General features: G+C 53.1%; 12 protein-coding genes across 12 annotated transcripts; 6 read left to right on the forward strand and 6 right to left on the reverse strand.

Annotated features, from left to right (window-relative positions):
- Positions 1–854: 854 nt before the first annotated feature.
- Positions 855–2,202, forward strand: M409DRAFT_49217 (uncharacterized protein; the record flags this gene model as incomplete). The annotated part of the gene is made up of 3 exons (XM_033811180.1): positions 855–943; positions 1,044–1,618; positions 1,673–2,202. 3 exons carry the CDS (start codon positions 855–857, stop codon positions 2,200–2,202), a joined length of 1,194 nt encoding a protein of 397 aa, XP_033673557.1.
- A 2,491-nt stretch (positions 2,203–4,693) lies between these two features.
- M409DRAFT_62417 (uncharacterized protein) lies at positions 4,694–5,070 on the reverse strand (the record flags this gene model as incomplete). The annotated part of the gene is made up of 2 exons (XM_033815165.1): positions 4,694–4,725; positions 4,779–5,070. The coding sequence occupies 2 exons, from the start codon at positions 5,068–5,070 to the stop codon at positions 4,694–4,696; spliced, it is 324 nt and encodes a 107-aa protein (XP_033673558.1).
- Positions 5,071–5,359: 289 nt separating this feature from the next.
- Positions 5,360–6,511, forward strand: M409DRAFT_16632 (uncharacterized protein; the record flags this gene model as incomplete). Its single annotated transcript, XM_033803694.1, has 1 exon — positions 5,360–6,511. The coding sequence occupies one exon, from the start codon at positions 5,360–5,362 to the stop codon at positions 6,509–6,511; it is 1,152 nt and encodes a 383-aa protein (XP_033673559.1).
- A 2,282-nt stretch (positions 6,512–8,793) lies between these two features.
- M409DRAFT_16633 (uncharacterized protein) lies at positions 8,794–9,198 on the forward strand (the record flags this gene model as incomplete). Its single annotated transcript, XM_033803695.1, has 2 exons — positions 8,794–8,824; positions 8,882–9,198. The coding sequence occupies 2 exons, from the start codon at positions 8,794–8,796 to the stop codon at positions 9,196–9,198; spliced, it is 348 nt and encodes a 115-aa protein (XP_033673560.1).
- A 278-nt stretch (positions 9,199–9,476) lies between these two features.
- On the reverse strand, positions 9,477–10,876 carry M409DRAFT_62418 (uncharacterized protein; the record flags this gene model as incomplete). The annotated part of the gene is made up of 2 exons (XM_033815166.1): positions 9,477–10,251; positions 10,290–10,876. 2 exons carry the CDS (start codon positions 10,874–10,876, stop codon positions 9,477–9,479), a joined length of 1,362 nt encoding a protein of 453 aa, XP_033673561.1.
- Positions 10,877–11,928: 1,052 nt separating this feature from the next.
- Positions 11,929–12,721, reverse strand: M409DRAFT_49220 (uncharacterized protein; the record flags this gene model as incomplete). The annotated part of the gene is made up of 2 exons (XM_033811181.1): positions 11,929–12,132; positions 12,188–12,721. The coding sequence occupies 2 exons, from the start codon at positions 12,719–12,721 to the stop codon at positions 11,929–11,931; spliced, it is 738 nt and encodes a 245-aa protein (XP_033673562.1).
- A 399-nt stretch (positions 12,722–13,120) lies between these two features.
- On the forward strand, positions 13,121–14,502 carry M409DRAFT_49221 (uncharacterized protein; the record flags this gene model as incomplete). The annotated part of the gene is made up of 6 exons (XM_033811182.1): positions 13,121–13,261; positions 13,317–13,366; positions 13,418–13,474; positions 13,601–13,782; positions 13,833–14,019; positions 14,070–14,502. 6 exons carry the CDS (start codon positions 13,121–13,123, stop codon positions 14,500–14,502), a joined length of 1,050 nt encoding a protein of 349 aa, XP_033673563.1.
- A 526-nt stretch (positions 14,503–15,028) lies between these two features.
- Positions 15,029–15,919, forward strand: M409DRAFT_49222 (uncharacterized protein; the record flags this gene model as incomplete). The annotated part of the gene is made up of 1 exon (XM_033811183.1): positions 15,029–15,919. One exon carries the CDS (start codon positions 15,029–15,031, stop codon positions 15,917–15,919), a length of 891 nt encoding a protein of 296 aa, XP_033673564.1.
- Positions 15,920–16,233: 314 nt separating this feature from the next.
- M409DRAFT_16638 (uncharacterized protein) lies at positions 16,234–17,015 on the reverse strand (the record flags this gene model as incomplete). Its single annotated transcript, XM_033803696.1, has 4 exons — positions 16,234–16,393; positions 16,461–16,602; positions 16,653–16,724; positions 16,784–17,015. 4 exons carry the CDS (start codon positions 17,013–17,015, stop codon positions 16,234–16,236), a joined length of 606 nt encoding a protein of 201 aa, XP_033673565.1.
- Positions 17,016–17,412: 397 nt separating this feature from the next.
- Positions 17,413–17,932, reverse strand: M409DRAFT_16639 (uncharacterized protein; the record flags this gene model as incomplete). The annotated part of the gene is made up of 3 exons (XM_033803697.1): positions 17,413–17,449; positions 17,514–17,713; positions 17,768–17,932. The coding sequence occupies 3 exons, from the start codon at positions 17,930–17,932 to the stop codon at positions 17,413–17,415; spliced, it is 402 nt and encodes a 133-aa protein (XP_033673566.1).
- Positions 17,933–18,304: 372 nt separating this feature from the next.
- M409DRAFT_16640 (uncharacterized protein) lies at positions 18,305–19,633 on the reverse strand (the record flags this gene model as incomplete). Its single annotated transcript, XM_033803698.1, has 4 exons — positions 18,305–18,809; positions 18,867–19,144; positions 19,201–19,465; positions 19,626–19,633. 4 exons carry the CDS (start codon positions 19,631–19,633, stop codon positions 18,305–18,307), a joined length of 1,056 nt encoding a protein of 351 aa, XP_033673567.1.
- A 247-nt stretch (positions 19,634–19,880) lies between these two features.
- M409DRAFT_16641 (uncharacterized protein) lies at positions 19,881–20,754 on the forward strand (the record flags this gene model as incomplete). The annotated part of the gene is made up of 2 exons (XM_033803699.1): positions 19,881–20,173; positions 20,229–20,754. 2 exons carry the CDS (start codon positions 19,881–19,883, stop codon positions 20,752–20,754), a joined length of 819 nt encoding a protein of 272 aa, XP_033673568.1.
- Between the last annotated feature and the right edge of the window lie 339 nt (positions 20,755–21,093).

Genomic DNA, 21,093 nt, shown 5'->3' on the forward strand with positions numbered 1-21,093 from the left:
TCATGGGAGCCCACAGTCCGCGTGCCTTTCATTCCTTCGCTAACACCTCCTTTAGGCCTTCACTCCGCGTCGACAAGCTTTTGCCAACAAGCTTGTGTGCTACACCATCGTATTGCGGCCGATGTGCACAGCCTCGGAAGTTCGGATATGCACCCACTGCAGCAATGCGAAGCCTGCATTGCATTGCTTGGCGTTGCTTCGTTCATGCTTAGTGTCGCGGCTCGCGTGTCAACGAGGACCCTTCTCCCAGGCTTATATCCACTGATCAACACGGCGAACGCTAGATGAGCTTGCGTGGGTTGAGCGGCCGGCGTGGCTCGGTGGTTGAGACCGTGCGGACCGATCTCCATGTCATTCATACGAGACCAGCCAGCTACCCTATCACAGCGGCACGACCATGCCACGGCCACATGCTTTGGGCTCCACGGGCACGCTCCTTTATGCTGGCCACCTGCATCTATAGCGTCCTGCAGTTGGCAATCCCTCGTGGTACTAGCATCCAACAGCGACTCTGCTCTTCTTGGTTCACATGCAACCATGCAACCATCGAGCTCCTCACACCCGTTGCTGAACATGGCCTTGTTGGAACTAAGCACCTTCGGCCACTCGCCTGGCGTGCTTGATCACCGGCTTCGACAATCTTCGCCAAAGCTGCGGCTGAGCTGGAGTTGCAATTGAGATGTTGGCTGACACTGTTCTCACTGACCAGCGACCTTCAGCACTTATAAGACACTCCTGGTAGACACGTTCCTGTGCTCTTCGAGTTCGGTGTATATCTTTGCTTGTCACTAGTCTGATATTCAAGCTGTGACACTGACATATCGTTGTCCTACATTCTCTCGGTCCTCCACACAATGTCTGTGCCACCGCACGAAGCCGAGACAAGTCCGACTGGGCAGAAAGTTCGAGAGTCCTGTAATGCGTGCAGTTCGCAAAAGATCAGGTGCGTACGGGGTCAACTGGGCCAACACCTCGGCCTTGTCTTTATATTTCCGCAGCTGACCTGTTGCAAGGTGTGGAAAAGAGCGACCAACATGTAGCAGATGCGCTCAGAAAGGGGTTGAATGTGTTTATGGCATGTCAAAGCGCACTGGTCGTCGGAAGAGGTCGCCACCCTCAAGCCCCTACGCGGCGCCTCGTACGTCGTCGCTTGATGTACCAGCTGCCATGACCGATGAGCTTTGGGCGTCACTTACTTCGTTTGACAATATGTCATACTCATTCGGCACTTTCTCTCCGGATCGCTCCAAGGATGCCATGGATCTGGACATGCCATACTTCGACCCATCGATCTGGGGTGCCGATCCTATCGACACAATGAGGCCTAAGCAGGACTCGGTCAGCTCATCGCTGAGTTCAACAAGCATAGCGTCTGACAATGACGATGCCATCGACAGTCTGTTCAATCTGTCTTCGACAACGTCGAACCAGTTCTCGCCGTCCTTGCCGACGCCGACACAGACACCTCATCCACCAATCTATCCTCAAAGTTTTGACCCCTGGAGGCCTACACCCGCCTCTACCATTGCAAGCACAGGAAGCGGCGCAGGTTCCAACCGCTGTGGAGGCCTTATCCAGGGATGTATCTCCTCGGCCTTGCAACTAGTCGCCGACCAACGTATGTCACTCTCATATCTAAACGTGTCCATCAGAAAGAGCTAACAAGCTACAGATGCTCGACCCTGTCCTGCCGGCAGCATGAGTCGCGATATCGACACAGTGCTTGAGAGTAACCGCAAAACACTCCAGAAGTTGTCGAGGATTCTAGAATGCCCCTGCTCCAACGAACAAGAAGTCCTCATACCTGTCTTTCTAGCTGCGCATCAGACAATTCTGTGGTACGAGGCCGCCCTATGCGTGGACTCCCCGCTGTCGCCGTCCACCTCCTCCCTGTATCTCTCTCAGGCGAATACTACCGGTCGAGCAGTAACCTCACAAGCCAAGATGGGACAATACTGCCTAGACGCCGATACCCAACGCCTTGTGCACGCACATGGCGTCTTCTGCGAGCTGCGCACACACTTTAAGCCTTTGATGAAACAGATCCAACGACGCAGTGCCCGACAAGAAGAGCACGGTCTCAGTCCACGACATGACATGGGAGACCACGACTCTTGGGATGTCGTGCATCGCTACGACCAGGCACTGCGTGCCAAGCTCAGCGCAGTCGTCAACAAAGCTAATACCCTCAAGAGAGGCTGAGGCGGATTGAGACTAGTATTGGACACGTTTCAGGATTGGCAAAATTTCTGGATTCTGGTGTCATATCTGTATTGATGTGGTCTTAGAGACGCTGCGTCTGAATGGGCCATTATGATTCTTGCCTTGGGTAACGAGCTCGGCGTGGCTCTAAGGCACCGACAAAGCTGGCACCACCACAAGCATTGTTGGGTTATGGAGCTTTGGAGTATGTCACGGACCACGATGGAGAATCTCACCCGCATCGATCAAGGCCGCGAAGGACATAGAGGTGTTGTTGGTGATTCAAACTGCAGAGAAAGAAATTTAATAGACTTTAGCTAGCGCCCGGGAATCATTCACCGAGTATCCAATCACATGCCAACGATCACTCTACTTCGCACGAGCTTCTCACAGTCCGGCTTAGTTCCGATGGATTAATGCAATGTGATAAATCTGGGTGTTGGCTGATCAGCGCCGCAAACGTCGGACTCGGCCCGACGATTGTTGGTTCCTATTCGTCGAGATCCATGTCGCCACCAATGTTTTCATTAGCACATAGTCGCAAGAGAAGCCTTTGGTGGCGTTGTGTTGGTAGATTGAGTTCGACTCCTTTAGCACACAAGACGAGACACGCAGCTGAAGCCGAGGGACGAGAAGATGACGATTTCATTATGCCAGAGTGATGAGCACGGAGATCAAGTGTGCCTTCCGAAGCAAAAGCGAGGCCTCTCAACGACTCTTCATGTTATGTTTCGCCTGCATGCATGATGATCCCATCGCAAGCGAGTACAGCCTGGTCGGTTGTGCTGTACGCCAAGAGGCATCTGCTCGCTTTGCATGTCTGACAGGACAGATTTCGCCGGACACATCGGTGGCTCTATTCGGTATGTGTGTATGCCCTTGCAGAGGGTCCTTCAGGGCTCGAAAGCTTGGCCGAGGGATCAAAGTGTGATTTTGTGATTCCATCTCGTCCGAATGTGGGTGCATAAGAGGTGTCGGTAGCTAGAAGGACCGAGAGATACGCGGAGACCATCGAGACGAGGCTGAAGGCAGCCTCGGTAAGCGAGCAGTTGCACGTGGAAATGGATTATGTGGCAGAGGCTGGGGGGTAGAGTTCTTGAAAGCGGCTCCGAATTGCTCGAAGCGTAGTCGTTGGCCTATGAGGTGTTGAGCCAAGGAAAGCTTTTTCAGGAGCTGGCAAAGTCGTCGAGCCCTGGCGATGAGCGCGTTTGTCTCGTTAATGCAGGAGCGAAGTTGTCGCATGCGCGTCGAGCAATCAAACAGTGAAGTGCAAAGGATGGGGGCCGCATAGAGGAAACGATCGCGAGACGACGGCCCATGTGCGAACGCTAGCCTACGTGTTGAGGTCTCCGTCAATCAGATTGAGACTTGAGCTGCTTTGCTCGAGATGGAAGGAGATCTCCTTCCTTCATTCGGCACGGGCGGCCAGGGCTGCATCAAGCACATGTAGGCACGGTTCCGCCATGCATAACCTTATCTTGCATTAGGTCGTATTAAGGTAACGGCTGGTTGGAGCCCACGGGCGGCAGCTCCATGTACCGGGTACCTCCCACGCTTGCGTCACATTCCTTAAAAGTCGCCGACTGCCCGAATTTTTGTTACTGTTGCTGTTGGTGTACCGATGATCTTAGCGGTCTAGAGGCATTTTGCCCACGGAGCGTAGGGTTCGATGTGCAGTGCACGTTGCACTCAACATCGATCGCGAGAACAGCCCCAAGAGTATCATGCTTACCAGGATGGTGGGTTGGCAGTGGCGCGATAGCTGATATGGATCGACTTTGCTCCCGGTCTGACACGCATACAAGGTCTTTTTGCCTTGCAGCCGGTGGGATTGACTGAGACCTGCAGTATTGTGTCAGGGGAGGCGGCTTCCGCGAGGCACGGGATGGTGCAGCACACACTAGAGCCCTATTATCTCCGGGCAACTTGCGCAACACTCTAGCCCGAATTGTGGGATCCCAAATGGTCGTAGGATTCAGTACTTGGGCCAAATCTCGTGTGGAAAACTCGCAGACAATGTCTCACTGTTCAAAGCTCAGTCTTGGAGTGTGGTGGATCTGAGTCTTTTGTCAGCCACGTACTTTTGATGATCACTACTCCATTGACAGACTTCGTATTCCTTCCTTGTCCCTCACACAGTCTGCCGTCATCATAGAAGCATTTCCTCGCCTGTTGGTGTATTGGTCACCAAGCGATATGTAGTGCACGAAAGCTTGTATAAATACAGGCGAAAGCACGAGTGTGAAGAGGGCGTACAAGAGGGCTTGGACTCTGTGCGATATCGCCGAGCTGCGCGCCCGCGTACGAGCCAGTGAAGCTGAGTGAGAAGTTGACAGACTGGGCATGTCGAGGAGGTTTTCAATATCATCGTTGAGATCTTCAACTGCGCAGCGATGAAAGTTTTCGTATTGCTTGCCTTGTGCCCATTGTACTGTACAGTTCTTCGCCCAACGCCTCGCTAATCCCATCGATATCTGCCAATGCCTGACCATCACCTCTTCTTCTTTTGCCCCTTCCGCGATTCTACAAGTCCTGTCAGTATCATGAACACGGTATGGGGAAGATTCTGCCCGTACCAGCCGCTGTCTTCTTCTTCTTGGGCGCACCCTTGCCTCGACTCTTTGCAATTTGAATGTGCTCCAGCCGATCCTCTTCAAAATTGTCGTACATCTCCACGCCTGGGTACAGCTGTCGCAGCTGTTTGAAAGTAGATACGCGTCGGGGGTAGTATGCGGCAATCGACGGGCCTCTCAGTCGCTGGCGCAGGACCTTGTTGCCGAGACGGGCATTGGTGGGGTTGAAGGTCGTGTTGAAGATGCGGCATTGTACCCGCATCAGATCGAGGATTCGTGATCGCGGGACTGCCATGGTGGATGTGGCTGTTGATATTGATATAGTATCGTTATGAGAGAGGATGTCGTCGCAAAGGAGGGTCGAGATGCCAAGACCTCGGAACTGCGCCGACCCGCGGAAGACTTCCCGTCCATCTTCCCGTCTTCACCTCACGACAATCCAACAACAACACCACCACGCCATCGACACCACCACCACGGCTCATCTCCTCGCTATCACGCCGGCTGATTGTCCAATCCGACAGTCGGCCACATATTGATTCAAGGATCAATCAAGTGACGAGCGCTGAGGAGAGCCGTCCGCCATGCCTGACAACAAACGTCCGTACGCCCATGATGGCCAAGATTACGGCCATCGCCCATCTAAGCGCCAACATCACGACGACCGAAAGCCATATCACAACAGCAACTGCAACGACAGGAATGTCTACGATGACCGGAGACCATACCACAGGGACGGCTACAGCGACCGTGGCAAGCACCGCAAGAAGCAGAATGACTCTCCTACCGCGTCTACCGCGTCGAAGATGCGCTCTCTTGCCGACTTGCCCCCTCTCCCATCTGTGACAGAAGAATACCGCGAAGCACCCTTCACCCACCGCTCCGTTACTTCGGAGTCTCGCAGCGTCACAGGCCCAAAGGCTCTTTCTTACGAGCGCCTCGAGTTCTTGGGGGACGCCTACATCGAACTCTTCGCCAGCCGCCTCATCTTCTCCCGCTTGATCCACCTGCCTAGTGGGCAGATGAGTCAGCTTCGGGAGCTGTTTGTCAGGAATGACACCTTGGCTGAGTATTCTCGGGCGTATGGCTTCGACAAGCGCATCCGTGTCGCTGACCTCAACCACATGCAAGCTGACTCTCGCAAATCGAACAAGGGCTTCAACAAAGTTCTCGGCGATGTCTTCGAGGCATATGTCAGTGCTGTTGTCTTGAGCCACGGCGAGGAAGGCTTCTCAGTCGCGGAGCAGTGGCTCTACGCCCTCTGGAAACCCAAGCTTCGAGAAGCCATCCAGCAGGACAAGAACTATGACCGTGAGATTGCCCTACCTGACGATGGCAATGGTGATCCACGTACGCGCTATGATCCAGAAGCCAAAGCCACTTTGCAGAGGCGAATCATAGGCGGCGCCGACAAGAAGCTCTTCTACGAGCCGTACAAGGATAGCATCGAGCTCAAGGGTGACAAACTTGGTCAGAACCGCCACTTTATCGCCCTGTACCTCACAGGCTACGGTTACGAGAAGAAGCTGCTTGGCAGAGGTGAGGGAAAGAACAAGGTGGAGGCTGGCAATTGGGCGGCTATCGAAGCCATGTACGGCGATTCGAAACACATCGTGAACGAATGTGAGAATATTTCGAAGACCGAGAAAGAGAGGCGATTGGCTGAGAAGAAGGCCGCCGAGCAAGAAGCAAACGACGTGGGGAAGGAAGACGGGCATGTGGTCAAGGTCGAATGAGAGTCGCTTGCAAGCGAACGTGAGGATACCACACCTACCGCTTTCAGTTTAAGATTGGTCGCAGCAGGCGCAACCTCGATTTCTGCCCTTGCATCGCAACTCGACTGAGGCGAACGCGAATGCGTGTGCGTAACAACCCTATGCCTATCCAAGAACAGGTCGGCGACACGTTTTCGATCACCATGACACTGTCGCCGATGCACGTTATGCCACGCGACGTAAGTGGCACCTTGCACGGAAGAGCTGTGGACCAAACGTGCCCATCACACGAGAGTGCTGAGAGAAGCGTTATCTACGAATGAGGAGCTGGGATTGAAGACCAACACCCGGGACATCAATGGCTTTGCTGCTGTACCAACACCGACAGCTTCTCTAGCGCCTCAACAACAGGGCTAGCAACGATGATGTAGCAAGCCCAGGCAATGTGAGGTGATGGGTTGAGACAATTCGTATAAGATATCAAACGTCCCACGTCTGATCCGTTCGCGTCCGTTCCAACCTTCCATTATCTTTCTTCTCGTCCTGCATTCACATCGAGGAAGTGAGTGGTAAGCACAGTGAACAGAACATCCTTCTATTCTGGATGTACTTTGCTAATATACTCCCCAGGTATCCTTCCCTTAGGGACATCATGCAGGTCCACTACCACATGGCTAGGACAAACCGCTCTTCGACAACGCCTGCTCCAGGCTCTTCGAGAGCCCACAAGTCCGTCTGATTGTCTTGGGACCAGACTATCGCCGTCCACAGAAGCCTTGCTACCCCTATCAAACGTCCCATTCGCCCATGCCTAGACGGCAGCTAATGGGTGTGCAAAAATTTTCGGACTCCGAGTGATTTCTTCGCTCCACGAGAAGCCCGCGGGAGCTATGATCCTTTTGGATGTTACCGCTCTCACTGGCTACATGACCACGGGAGCTAATGGGTTGTCAAGTACTCGGGTCCCAAGGACCTCTTCTTTCTGCTGGAAGCCCGAGTACTCGTTCAATCCTTCGGTGTATACTGTTGAAATACTTCCACACCCCGAGCAGCATCCAATCCATCATTGGACGGATTCACGCCACCGCTAACGCATGTGCAAAATTCGGGGTATATGGAAGAATAGATTATTCCTTTGCCTTCCCCTTCGACGAAAGTAGCCCTGCTATTGGAAGAGATGGAGCAAACACTAACGGATATCCCAAAAATCGGGCCATTAGAAACGTTTGCACTCCGATTGATACCCCGAGCAAGGTAAGTACTTCTCATTGTCATTGGCACAGTCGACGCGGACACCAGTGGGATGTTGCATTTTCGGTGCATATGTTCAAGAAGGATTTTCAACGCGGACCTTGAGGTGTTTTGGTGATTCGCCGTTCTTTCGTTTGCTGACCGACGGTGAGCGAGGAAAGAACGACTCCGACGCACGACTCATTCCTAGAGGAGAGCCCCGATGAGGGTAACTTCATTCATTGGACGCTGTGGCGCGGCAGCTAATGGCTGTTAAATTTCGCGGAGTCCGAGCAAATGCGGGACGTCAGCAGTCCTCCATGAATGTGGGTCTGATTGGATAGAAAAGGGGCGACGCTAGTTCATGTCTTTTTTTTCGGTGATCAAGGTCAAATGCGATGGGCCCCGAGGGGTTTTTCGGCGATGAATAGACTGGATACGGGCATAGTTGCGAAGAAGCTCGGGGGATCTGTTTCAGGAGTGACGCCGAAGACGGTTTGATTGTCGTTGAAGGTCGGACTGGACTAGCTAAACTCAAAATCGAGGCTTATTGCCAGTTTCCTCTATCTTTCTCCCTCTTCCCTTCAACAACAACGCGGAGACTTGCTATCCCTCTTGGCGTACACGACGACAATATCGTCATGTGCAAGTCTTGACTTTCGACCATAGACTGCCCTCCGCACGTGGCAAACGGGGCATGATGTACGAGGTACTTCCTACAAGGCTGGGCAGGGTTCGCCAAGAAGAAGACGAGACTGGTCGACCAGACTTTCGTCTTCTGAAGGCATTGGCATGACGCAGAGTCGTTGATTTTGAGACTGGCTGTTGCTTGGGAGCTGGGAAGACAATATTTCCCTGTGGTGTAAGAGATAGAAAGGTCAAGAGCCAAGAAGAGATGGCAAATTCGAGTGACGAGGCGTCAATGGCGAAAGGATGTCTCGATAATAGCACTTGATAGCATATAAGACCTCTGTAGGATCACTCCATCTATTTCGTTCAGTATTAAGATCCAGCAAGATCAAAGTATATCCCGATTTAAACCTGCAAAGACGAAGCAAACCACAGCGGAATCAATGCCTCGCATCAACGACACAAACCAGGGAGGTAAGCAACAAATCCACCACCTTTCCAACACCGACTATAGCGCTGATATGATCCCAGACGAGACCTTCCCAACCTGGGAAACCAAATCGCCCACCACTTCCACCCCGAAGAACTCCCTCTCTAGCGACATGCGTCCATCCGACATGCCCTCCGAGAGCATCGCCTTCGCAGAAGACTACAACACTCGATCCCGGAAGAGGGAGAGCACGACAAGCAGCACCAAGAACAAGAGTCGAAGCCGGAGCCGGGTGTCTTCGGCGTATGATATGCCGGTGGAGGAGAAGAATGTTTGGGCGCAGGATAAGGAGGCACAGCATAAGACGTTTCTGAAGAAGGCGTTTGAGCATAAGCTTGTGCCGGAGTTTTTGAAGTAGCTTGGTGGTGAACAGGATGATGTTTGAGGATGGAGTTGTGTTGTATAGCATGACGAATGGAATTTCTTGGAATTGCTTTTTGAAAAGAGACAATCCCTTTCGTGACTACCCTCGGTAATCCGCTCATCTATCCCTAAGCCCTCTAAGCAGCTGACTGAGAGTGTTATTAGGAGCGTCGTCGATTGAGGAAAGACGGAGAGATGCCAGTTTGATGCGTTCCACTTTGACCGGACCGAGGAGCGTACTCCCCATCAATCATTGATCTTTTTGTGTGGGGTTCACTCCTCAGAAGTCAACACATATTCCACGACCTTCCCGCTCACGCCATTCCAGTGCGTCCGGGCCCAGAAAAGCCAAGTGGTGAGCACGAAGAGCGCGCAGAATGCAAAGATCGGACTGGCATAATTCATTCCTGCGCCTGTCACAGGCACTGAGCTTGGCCATGGCAGGAAGATGATAATCCAGAGCGTGTAGACCACAGCAAAGAGATTGATCATCAAGCCCCATCTTCCCAGATTCCAGGTCCCCAGCTCGAGAGGTTGCGAGAGTCGAGTCCACACCATACATGCGATGGCGATGAAGTAAGAGACGTACAACGCGAGTGAAGACAGGGCGATGATTGCACCGAACGCGGCAGATGACCCGAGTCCTAGCAGAGCGTGGAGGATGACAAGAACCGTCGGTAAGATCACAGCAGCAACAGGGACGGGAAAGCGTTGGCTGACTACTGAGATTCGTGGATGCAGTCCTCCGTCCCGACTCCAGGTCCAGGTAAGTCGACTTACAGTAGCCGTAGCTGCAACGCCAACGAAGTACGAAACCACGATAAGCAGGCTCATGAGCGCAGTCGTAGCTTGGACAGATCCAGTGGTGTCGAGTAGGATAGCTAGGATCGGCCACTCTGCTTCAAGCGCTTCTTCCAGAGGCCCCAGGGGAAAGAGCAATGCTATGACCATGGCGAAACCGAGTACGCCGTTGAGTGCGATTGTCAGGGCGAACTTCTTCAGACATGTGGACGGTGCCGTCAAAACCAGTGACTGCGTAAAAGTCAGCCTTGCATGGGACAGTTCGCAGGGGATTGAAGCTCACACGACCACGTAGTTGACAGCATGCCCAGATTCCACGCCACGAATCGATTCCCTGCCCAGCCCGAGGATACCTCAAAATGAGTGAACACATAGTCAGCACTATGCTTTGATCCCATGCCGCCCAGCACGCCCACAAAGACGATGAATAGAAGCAAATGTAGCCAACCTGCAACGACTTCCGCAGCCGGCAAAACCTTCCACGCAAAGATGTTACATGCAGCTTGCGTCACCGCGAGCGCGACGATGGTCAAGTAGAGATGCCAATCCTTTGGACTGTATTCTGGAATACACAGATTGACGAGGCTTAGCAGCAGGCCCGCAGTTACATTGACAATGCCGCAGAGTAGAGAGATCCATCCAAACCAGGTCAGCCATCCTTGAAGCCAGGTGAGGAATCTCTTCATCCGTATTGGGGCGAATGCCCAAGTCCAGTGATATTGAGCGCCAGCGATGGGTTGGAGAGACGCCATCTCAGCCATCGAGGCGGCCTGGGCGAGTACCCCTATCCAGCTGATGAGGCAGCTCCAGATGAAGACCTGAGGCCCCCCGTTGTAAGAGGGCGAAGAACATGTTGCTGTGTGAAAGAGCATCATCATCAGGTACAACGGAATTAGCGCATGTGGATCACATACGTGAACATGCCATCCCAGGTGGATTGGAAGACCAGAGCAAAGGCGAAGATCGAATGGAAGGTGAAGACTCGCTGAGAGGCTCAATGTCAGTCTGAGAAAGGCAGTCTGTTCAAGAGGTCTCTCGCCTTGACCTTGGAGGCATTGCCGATAATTTGCTGTTCGGCTTCGTTTGATTCTGTGGGCGAGGCTGTCGTATTGTTGTGCGGGGTTTCCAGGAGGTGACATCTCACAGGTGACGCCTGCTTTGGATAGCAATGAGAGCGAAGTATGCGGTGGTGCATCAAGACGATGAAGAGAGACCGGGAAAGTTCGCATTTGCTCTTCCATCGGGCACCATCTTGTCCTCGTGCATGGCGTTGTGGAACCACATGAGTTCGGGTGGCTGTACTGCGAGCACGCTCACTAGATTAGAAGATGCGCCCCTCCATGCGAGGTCAAATTAGCTCTACTTGTATGAGGCATCACAGGGGGAATAGGTGTGGTCGCAGGGCGAATCCTCATCAAGCCGCAGTTGCTCTACCACACTGCCTACGCAGTGCCTTGTACCCTGCATCCTGGTAGCCATGGTGCTGTACGATGAGGTTCCATGATCAGAGATTGGGAATTGCCGGTGAAAGCAATGGCTGACCTTCAAATCGTTGGGCGGTGCTCCTGAATAATATGATCAACTCGAACACATTGGAGGAGGAAGGGTGAAGGAAGCGAGTCCTTGCGATGGGAGTTGTGGTGAAGAAGGTTCTTGCAGTTAGTCAGCCCAATCAATCGTTAATTTCGGAAGCCGTTGCGATTAGGTTCAATCATCTGGCAGGGACGCGTTTCTATTGAAAAGGCGTCTGCTCGCTCTTTCAAATCTTGAACACAGCAACCTTTGCTGACCTCAAGGTCAACAAACTCTCCGAGCAACATCTTGCCCACAAAGCAAAAACATACCTAAGAACGACCAGACATTCGGGCCCGCATTGGACCATCAATGTCCTTCACCTACACCTTTGACTTCCTCCATCTCGAGTCTACACATTGGGGTCTCTCTCATCCAAATCACACGTCTCCAACAAGTTCTGCGTCAGGTTTGGCTTCCTGTTATACTCGTCGGCACTCAAATATCGATCACCCCACTCGCCGACCGTATTATCGTAGGTCGTTCCTGGCTTGACTTTGCACAGGTGCAGCATGTTGTCCTTGAGGCCCTTCATGAGGCCAAGACGAGGGTACTCCTACGACATGTCAACACGCCAACAATCCCAGACCTAGCATCTTGACAAAGCGTACTCTCACGATCGCATTATACTCATCCCAGGTAAGAACACCTCCGGAAACGCGGTCTGGACCTTGGAAATCGGCCCAGATACCGTACGAACAAGATTGCACCTCAGGCTCTTTCTCAAACACCACAGACCCGATGGTATGCAACGCAATGGCGTCCCATACCAGCTGCAAACGATGCTTGTCCCACTCCTCCGCCTTGGCCTCCCTCTTCAAGAAGTTTCTCGCCGCATTCGCACCGTCGACCTCGAATCGCTTATCGTCGCTGAGTACATCGTTGTGGGGAGGATGGCCGATTGGGAAGCCGGTGTCGTGGAGAATGGCAGCAATAGCATGGGCCTCTCGGTCGCGGTCCTTGGTGTGAGGGAGTTTGTCGGCGATGATGAATCCCAAGAGAAACGACCGGACAATGTGGTTATAGGTGTAGCCGGTGGACACCCCTTTGGCAAACTCCAGAGCCTTATCGATCAATGGCGTGTCGGGGACGGTCACACCGCAGAGGACCTTGGTCGGGAGGTTGTTGCTGTCACTGCTGGCCATCCTGGTGGTTCCAATCGGTCGGGTCGATGGCGGTGCTGCGATGGATGAGTCGGACAAGGCGACCCGACCTGGGCCCGGGAGCAGCCATCAACATATCGCTGGCCTGTTTGGTGCAGAAGCTGTGCGTTGGCATGCTGCTGCTCGTGCCCACGGCAAGCCACTGCTTCTCGGGGGGTGAGCTAGCCGGGGAAAAGGCTTCCGAATCCTCCACCTGCCAGGATGGGTGCCAGACCGCCCAATGGCCAGCCTGTCTCGTCTGCGCACTGCACAACAGCCCAAACCTTCACCATCGCCTGCATTGCGAGGCACATCAGTAGTGGGACCGCTGCGTATAACCGCTGCAGCATCCTTTTCTGATTTGGAGACACTCTGCCTGTACTCGTTGCATTCTTTTTCCGTATGGCGGACGAGCCCAAATCACCATCGCCGGCCGTGGAACCATCACAACCACGACAGACCGAAGCAGGAACAAGTGAGCAACCTGAAGTTGATGCACCTGGCAATGATGGCGAAAGTACCGTCGAGACTGTCGATCCACTGGTGAGGTTAGACGAAACTTTCTTGAGGGATCTAGTTCTGAAGATGAGGCGTCCAGGAAGTAGACATCTCCAGTGACTCAGGATTTGCAGAAGACGATGTTGGATCGTGAGGCACTGTAGTGTATGCGGACGCCAACTACATGCTAAGTACTCCCAGGGAGACGACCTCAATCACATCCTCGTTACTGCGTGGACATATCGAAAACGGGCGAAAGTGCGTATCGAAACAGTGACATCTTGGCAAATCGCTAACTTGCGTTAAGATATTCTACTCTCCGAGATGACTACTGGTGAGGCGTGGAAGGAAGTTTCGCTGGCGCTGTCTCCTAAACATTCGCAGGGGCCCTTCGGATGATCAACAGTTCGAGACGATGGACGCAGGTCACTTGTTCTATCTGTTGATGGAAAGTGGTCACGACAACCTGCTGTTTCGCTCGCCACTGAAGTCGCCCAAGCACATCCTCGACATTGGCACCGGCACTGGCACGTTTGCAGTCGACGTTGCAGACAAGTTTCCAGATGGTAACTCTACACCAACGAGATCCGCGCGAAACTTCCGTTGACTTCTACAGCAACTGTGTACGGTGTCGACTTGTATCCTCCGCCCACACCTTGGGTGCCTCCCAACTGCTTTCTGCAGGTCGAAGATGTCCTTCACGACTGGTCGTGGTCACATAAGTTCGACCTTGTCCACATGCGTCTGATGCTGGGCGCCTTCACCAACAATGAATGGGACGCCTTGTACAGGACGATCTACGAGTAAGTTGTCATAGATGACCTGTTTGCGATGCCATCTCACGTCGCCACAGGAACCTCGAGCCCGGCGGTTGGCTCGAACAAGTCGAGCTGGATGTGCGCGTGATGTCTGACGACGGCACTCTCGCCAAAGACTCGTTCCTGGCTGGCTGGGGCGACAACTTCCTTGGATGCTCTAAGCGCAGTGGGCGACCTCTTTCCACGCAAGAGACCATGGCTGGGAGAATGGCAGAGGCGGGATTTGTCAATCTGAACGACCACTTATTCAAATGTCCGCTCGGCTCTTGGCCCAGGGATAGGCGTTTGAAGGAAGCTGGGCGAGTCAACTTCCACCACTGGTCGTCTGGGTTGGATGGTTGGGCTATGTGGCTGTTGACCAAACATGGAGCGCCGAAGCCGTGGAGCGCGGATGAGGTGAGAGTGTATGTTGCGAAGGTGAGACAGGAGCTGAAGCAAAAGGGGCTTCACATCTACCACTTGACGTGAGTATATCAACATGCAACGTATATGAAGGCCTGATCGCTGACTTGGATCCTCTCATTCTAGGCGGAGAGTGTGGGCTCAAAAGCCCTATTAGAGCACTTGTCTTGGTGATTTCTGTTGGATACCCTCTGCGCATGTGCAATTGGCGATCATTATAACAGCAACAGTATCAAATATATCAGTCGAAGCACCTCCATGGCGTTGACTTGAAATTATTGACGCCAGCTTTGACAAACCTCCACGGACTGACCGGATCGAGCAGGGACAGAGTAACTGTGCGAATGCGAGCACCCGGCCAAGGACAAGGATCTTGGAAACCCGAGGAACATCCACAGCCAACTCCACTGCAATTACAAGGTAAGCTCAGCCCACGACGGCGCAGCCACAGCAACGCTGCACAAGCCTACATATCGCTGCCTGACGGCTATATAATAGCAGCACACATCAAGCCGTGAACATCGACGCTGCCACCATCTAAATCAACAGGGACCCCATCGAGCAAGTCACAGCACACGGTACGATCATCAACATGGACAGCAAAACAAGCCTGCATGACAGCGACCGCATGTCGTTTCTATCGACCACCACCGACGACCTGCCACCGCCATATGAGGATCTCTCAAGGCCTCCATCATCGATCCTGACCGACATCTCCAGCGCGACCATTACCGGACCGACGGCACCAATCCCCAGCCGTCCGTTCCCTACAGCATTCAATCTATACTACCCATGGCACGGAAAACCAATATCTAGAAACACCAAGTTCTTCATTGGCGAGCACCTTGAACAGCCCTGCAATGCCGTCGTTCTCGGTCGTGAGTGGACCGGCATCGTACTGACCATCCATGAGGGGATCGAGGGCGACTCGCCCGTCATAGCATCAACGTACGTCAAGAAGGCATGGAGCAACACGTCGGCCGTCACTCTGACATCGATTGTCGGCGCCGATGGTCATCCGGTTGAACATGAAGTGGAAATGCATGCCGGGTTCAAGCACGTGTCTTGGACGTTCAGCGTCGAGGTCTCTAATGCGGATGAAAAGCCCCATGTGGAGAAGTTTGAGTGGCGCTTGTCTCATGGGAAGGAAGTCAAAGATCTAGACAAGTGGTCGTGGGGATGGAAGTTGGTTCGTCTGGACGGGCCTTCCATCTCTCAGCCAAGCGCGTCTTCGTCCAAACGTGAGAATCGTGATCATGGCTTCACGAGCGATGGGAAAGAAGTCGTCGCGGTCTGGGCGGCCAACTCGCATTGGAGCAAGAGCAAGATTGGCAAGTTCCAGTTCTTGGGCAGTGGGGCGCGAGGTGACTTGGGAAAGGCATGGTCATTGATGGCGGTCGCGACGGTGCTGAAGTTGTGGCAGGGTGGGCTGTCGAGGTCAAGTGGAGGGGGAGGGTTTGCGGCCGGCGGAGGGTCAGCCTAAGTTGGACACGAAGAGCTTCATGTTTGTGGATCCGCTTGGTGCACACCTGCAGGCTGGATTCAATTTCTTGGAAACGTACTCCGGTGCCAATCACTATCCATGAGCGAGCGGGCATACCGAGCAGCCACGGCTTCCGTCAGGACGACGATTCCCTCCAAGTCGTATTCTACAGCGACCGAATCAGTGTTGAATGCCGCTCGAGACTCCGCAACGCCCTTTCAACGCCCATTACCACACAAACACCACTCATTCGAGCAACAAGCGCTGCACTCCAAAGACTTTACAGCCCAAGTTCGACCAAATCACGAAGTGCTCTACAACTCATACAACCCGTCCACGCCTTCTTTACCATCCTCCACCACTGAATTCAAGGTCTTCTTGATATGGCCAGCGATCCTACCGGCGAAGAAGTCCATCTGCTCTTCATCGATCTTGCCAGGATTCGGGAGCTTCTCTCCAGGCGGGCTGGGCGTCCTTCAAGATCACAAACATGGTTACCTTTGCACCTTAACACGATGGAATGGCATCTTGTGGGACTTACCAATACCATGAGATTCCGGACTTTTCGCCACCGAGGGCTTCACGCACTTCCTGAACTTTGTTCTCGCGGTAGCCTTTGCTGAAGATTACGTGCTTGGGGATGCGTGAGAAGTCGTGCGTGCCGACAGTGTCCCCATCAGTGCCTGCAGCAAAGTCAGCATGAAAGACCTCTTCGCTTGACTGATCGATCTACATGGTCTCTGTTTCGCCACAATGCTGGAAAGTTCCTGCTTCGCTCGCGGAATACTCTGCAGTTCCAGAATGACTACCAATCAACTCCAATCAGCTGCGACAGTCCACTCGACAAGGCCGCGTTGATCATACCTTCATACTCCGGCATCAAATGCGCAGCAACCCTCTTTCCCACTGCAGCGCTAAGATCAACCAAAACAACCGGTCTCGAAGTCTTGATGGGATCGCTGGACCTCCTCGTCAACTGCGCAATTCTCTCCTGGACGACCGAATATTTCTGCAACGAGACGAGAAGTTTGAAGAACGCCGTCATGGCTATCGGCGTAATGGCCAGGGCGGCCACTACGGAGAGGATGTACTCCATGGCGGAAGGGTGTCTGTACAGCTGGTGTGCGAACACGCTGTGGTAACTTTCCGTCTGTCTTGGCGTGTGAACAGTAGCAATGATTGAAGAATGTAACAAAGAAAGAAGGACACGACATGGATGTGTTCAGGACCAGAGAGCACGTGCGCCATACCCCCGGACAGCGGACTGCAGGCTAAATCGCTAGCGTCCATTTTGGTGTCGCTTGTGATATCGGTGAATTGCAATTGCCGAGTTCGGTCTACGAAAGGACTGAGGTCGCACGAGCTGGAACGTTTTCACATCACACTTCGTCTGAGCGATGTCAAGGTCGCGTGCTCGTTTCGTAATCTCTATGTAGTGCTTCCTCGAGAAGGTACGCATCGAGACTGAGAGCAGTAGCACGCCAACCAATGGATCAAAACGCAAATTCCTCAATCCACATCAAACTCCCCCTACACGCAGACCAAATTAGCCCAATCCGATCCAAACCCATCCACCCGCAAAAAGAGTACTCACTTGCAAAGCTTCATATCCGCAAAATTCCCATGATCACTCAAACACTCCCTCACAAACTCCTCGTCCTTCTGCATCCTCTGGATGCACTCAATATCCCTCACGATCATCTCCAACACGCAGTCGTAGTCGAGGATGCTGTCGTCCGGCATGCCGGCCATGAGTTGTTGGCGGAGGGGGAGGATGGAGGCGTCGTTGTGTTTCTGTTACCTCGTCATCATCGAGAGTCGTGCGGAGGGGATTAGAAGAGGTCTTACGACTGTATATCGGACGATGCCGTATTTCTTTAGGAAAGGGGTTGTGAGGGGCGTGTTGATGTTGGAGACGTGGGCGTGGTGGTCTTCTTGGGATTGGTGCGCGGGTTTCTTGATGTAGATGGTCCAGGCGAGGAGGCGCTGGGGTTCTGTGGGGAGGGAGCCCATTGTGGCGATGGGATGGGTGGTGAAGTTCGTGATGGGGAGAATTGAGAAGTGATCAGTCGTTTTAGGGTCGTAGAGCTGGTGAGTGAGGAGTCCAGTTCTGGGAATGATTGCGTTCTGGTGGGATTGGAGCTGGACCATGGGTGACGGCTGAGAAGTCGGTGCTCGAGCGCTCGAGCGGCAACGAACTCGGTGTGTTTTTGAAACATAATCGGGGACTGCTGGTGATAAGTATGTGACTTTGCCGAGTAAGGCTAAGATTGAGGTAGCAAGCTTGAGCAGGACAGCGCTCTGGTGTTTGAACCGACAGACGAGCGTGGCCCATGGACTCGTCGCCTTTACAGGTCTTGATGCAACTTATCACAGCAAGGCACATCATCCTTCCGCATCCCACCCAATTCCATACGGCACATCCTTGATCTCGAACGGCTCATCTGGCCCAGCGACCAAAATTTGATTCTTCCCAAAAAGTTCCCAATCACTCTCTTTGTACGTGCTCGGTTCGCTCGCGATGATCAAGTGCCTACCATGCCTTCCCTCAGGGATGCCGAAGTCTCGATTGGGGACGTTAATGCCATCAGGGTGATCTGGGTATTTTCTGTTTAGTGTCGTCCCGGCTTTCGTGCTGTAGTATAGACTGGGTGGTTGACTTGTCCTGTGGTTTCGAAATCGATATGCTACTAGTGAGACGCCGTCTGTTGCGCAGAGATTTAAGCTGTTGGGCCTCTTCTTGTTGCCGAGAAGTTTGTGTTGGAGACCGACGATGGTGGCGACCGCGTTGTGCATTGCCTCGGCCATCTCGTTTGTGGTGTATTGCTTTTCGAAGGTTGTGGCGTCGCCACCGTTCGTCAAGTAGGTCATGTACAAGCCGGCCATGTGTCTGAGAAGTATTGCGTTAGTCAAAGGTCGATTCGTCGTCATGAAAAGATGATCTCACTCTGAATCCGTCCCGCCAAAGACGTTGCTGTAGGCTGCATGGCTCATCTCGTTGATCACATCCCGCTTGATGTCGATGAAATCACTCGCAGCCCCATTGTGCATGAACGTATGTCGACCAAAGACGAAAGGATGGTTGTTGATGTTGGCGATAGCAGATCCTGACGATGCTCGGATGTGGCCAAAACAGACTCTCGACTCAGTGTTGGCACATATCGAGAGGAAGTTCATATCGTTTCTTGGAGGCTGTATTGTCTTGTACATAGCCGGAAACAGACCCTTCCAATGCTCAGTCGCATGGAAAGTGACACGTTGAGGGAGTGACGGTTGCTCACCTCTTTCTGCGTCCCGTTGCTGCTTTCGCCCGTGTTGCCGCGTTCAAAGTCTGCGTTGGAGGAGGTGTACCAAACCACACCAAGGCCATCGAAATTGTTGACAATATTCCGGGCTTTCATGTCGTTTTCCTCTTCCTCGCCGTGTCCATGGGGAAGAAGCTTAGGGAGGAAGTGGTCAGAGACTTGCTTGACCAGAGAATGCTTAGGTGAGATGAGGACATCTTCGAGGAGACATGGCTCAGTTTTGGAGACATAGGCGAACCAACTGTTGAAGTGTCAGACGGGGATGGCGTTGCTGGGTTGTTCGTTAAAGCATGTTTAGCTCGGACAGGGGCAACTCAACATTGACGTGGTGATAGGGGCTTTGGAGAAGGTGGTAGGGGAGGCTTCTGGGGAGGACAGGGTTGTTTCTGTGTTTTACTTACCGGCACATGTTTGAAAGTAGGATATTCTTGAAGCAATTAGTAGTGAAAGGGTTGTCAATCAACGGTAACAAGTTACAGACGCGATATCAACTCCGCTATCGCAAGGGTGACTTCCCAGATCGGCAGGACCGGTGCTTGGCAGGTACCGGCTAACGGCGGCTCGTGTCGAACCTTAAAGCTCGGACGCGCTCGCGGTGAATGTTTGGAAGCTCTCGACCTGCGAACACGGTCAATCATCATCTCCCCAAAGTCAAGATGGCCACAGTCCCTCCAAAACACCAACAATCCTCCGTACCAGCCACAGAGACTCTCCCATTCAACGAGCGACAGCAGCCAACGATACGGCTATTCCCACTCAGCAACTACACTTTCGGCACCAAAGAGACTCAACCAGAGGAAGATCCGTCGGTCAAGGATAGGCTGAGGAGGCTGGAAGAGCATTACGACAAGTATGGCATGAGGAGGACGTGCGAAGGGATACTGGTGTGCCATGAACACAACCACCCGCATGTTCTCATGCTCCAGATCGCCAATGCCTTCTTCAAGCTGTAAGGCATGATCTTGAGACGAGGGGAATCAGTCGCTGACAAGACACTATCATAGACCTGGCGACTACCTCCCGCACGATGCCGAGGAGATTCAAGGCTTCAAAGACCGCCTGAACGAACGCCTCGCGCCCACCGGCTCCCTCTCCGCCGCCGAAGCCGCCGATCTCGACTGGAACGTATCCGACACGCTGGCGCAATGGTATCGCCCTAACTTCGAGACGTTCATGTACCCTTTCCTCCCGCCTCACGTCACGCGGCCGAAGGAGTGCAAGAAGCTTTACTACATTCAGCTGCCCAAAGCCAAAGTGTTGAGTGTACCGAAGAACATGAAGTTGCTGGCAGTGCCGCTGTTTGAATTGTATGACAACAGCCAGCGGTATGGTCCGCAACTCAGCGCTATTCCACACTATCTGAGCAGATATCGGTGGGAGTTTGTGGATGAAGAGGGAGAGGTGGTGAGCTACACGCCGGGTGGGCCGATCGACGAGAAGGTTAAAACGAAGATATTGGCAGGCGGCGAGAATGGGCATGCGGAGGCGGGGAAGCAAGAGGCGAATGATGAAGCGATGCAACAGTCATGAGATGGGGGGATGTTGATACTGCGTTCAAGCGAGCGGAGTTCGGGGAAGACAAAGGACATGTGTTCCGGTAACAAGAGTCGGTGGCATAGGCTAAGTCCGAGAGCGATTCGCTTGATTTGTTCTGATATCAGCTGCATGGCAAATCAAGCCTGTCCATTATGGCGAAGACAGTCACCAGGAGCTTAGTGGAGAGTGATATGAGGATCGCCAACTGCCAGATCCCGACCAACGATTGCTGGTGTGTTGGAGTCATAATAAGCTGAGGAGTTGGATGTCGCTCAGAGCCCATGTTGTCAAGAGGCAAGGCATATGGTCATTTGGGCATGGCAAGGCATCTGA

This window comes from Zasmidium cellare (genome assembly GCF_010093935.1).
Source record: "Zasmidium cellare ATCC 36951 unplaced genomic scaffold M409scaffold_2, whole genome shotgun sequence".
Taxonomy (NCBI): Eukaryota; Fungi; Ascomycota; class Dothideomycetes; order Mycosphaerellales; family Mycosphaerellaceae; genus Zasmidium; species Zasmidium cellare.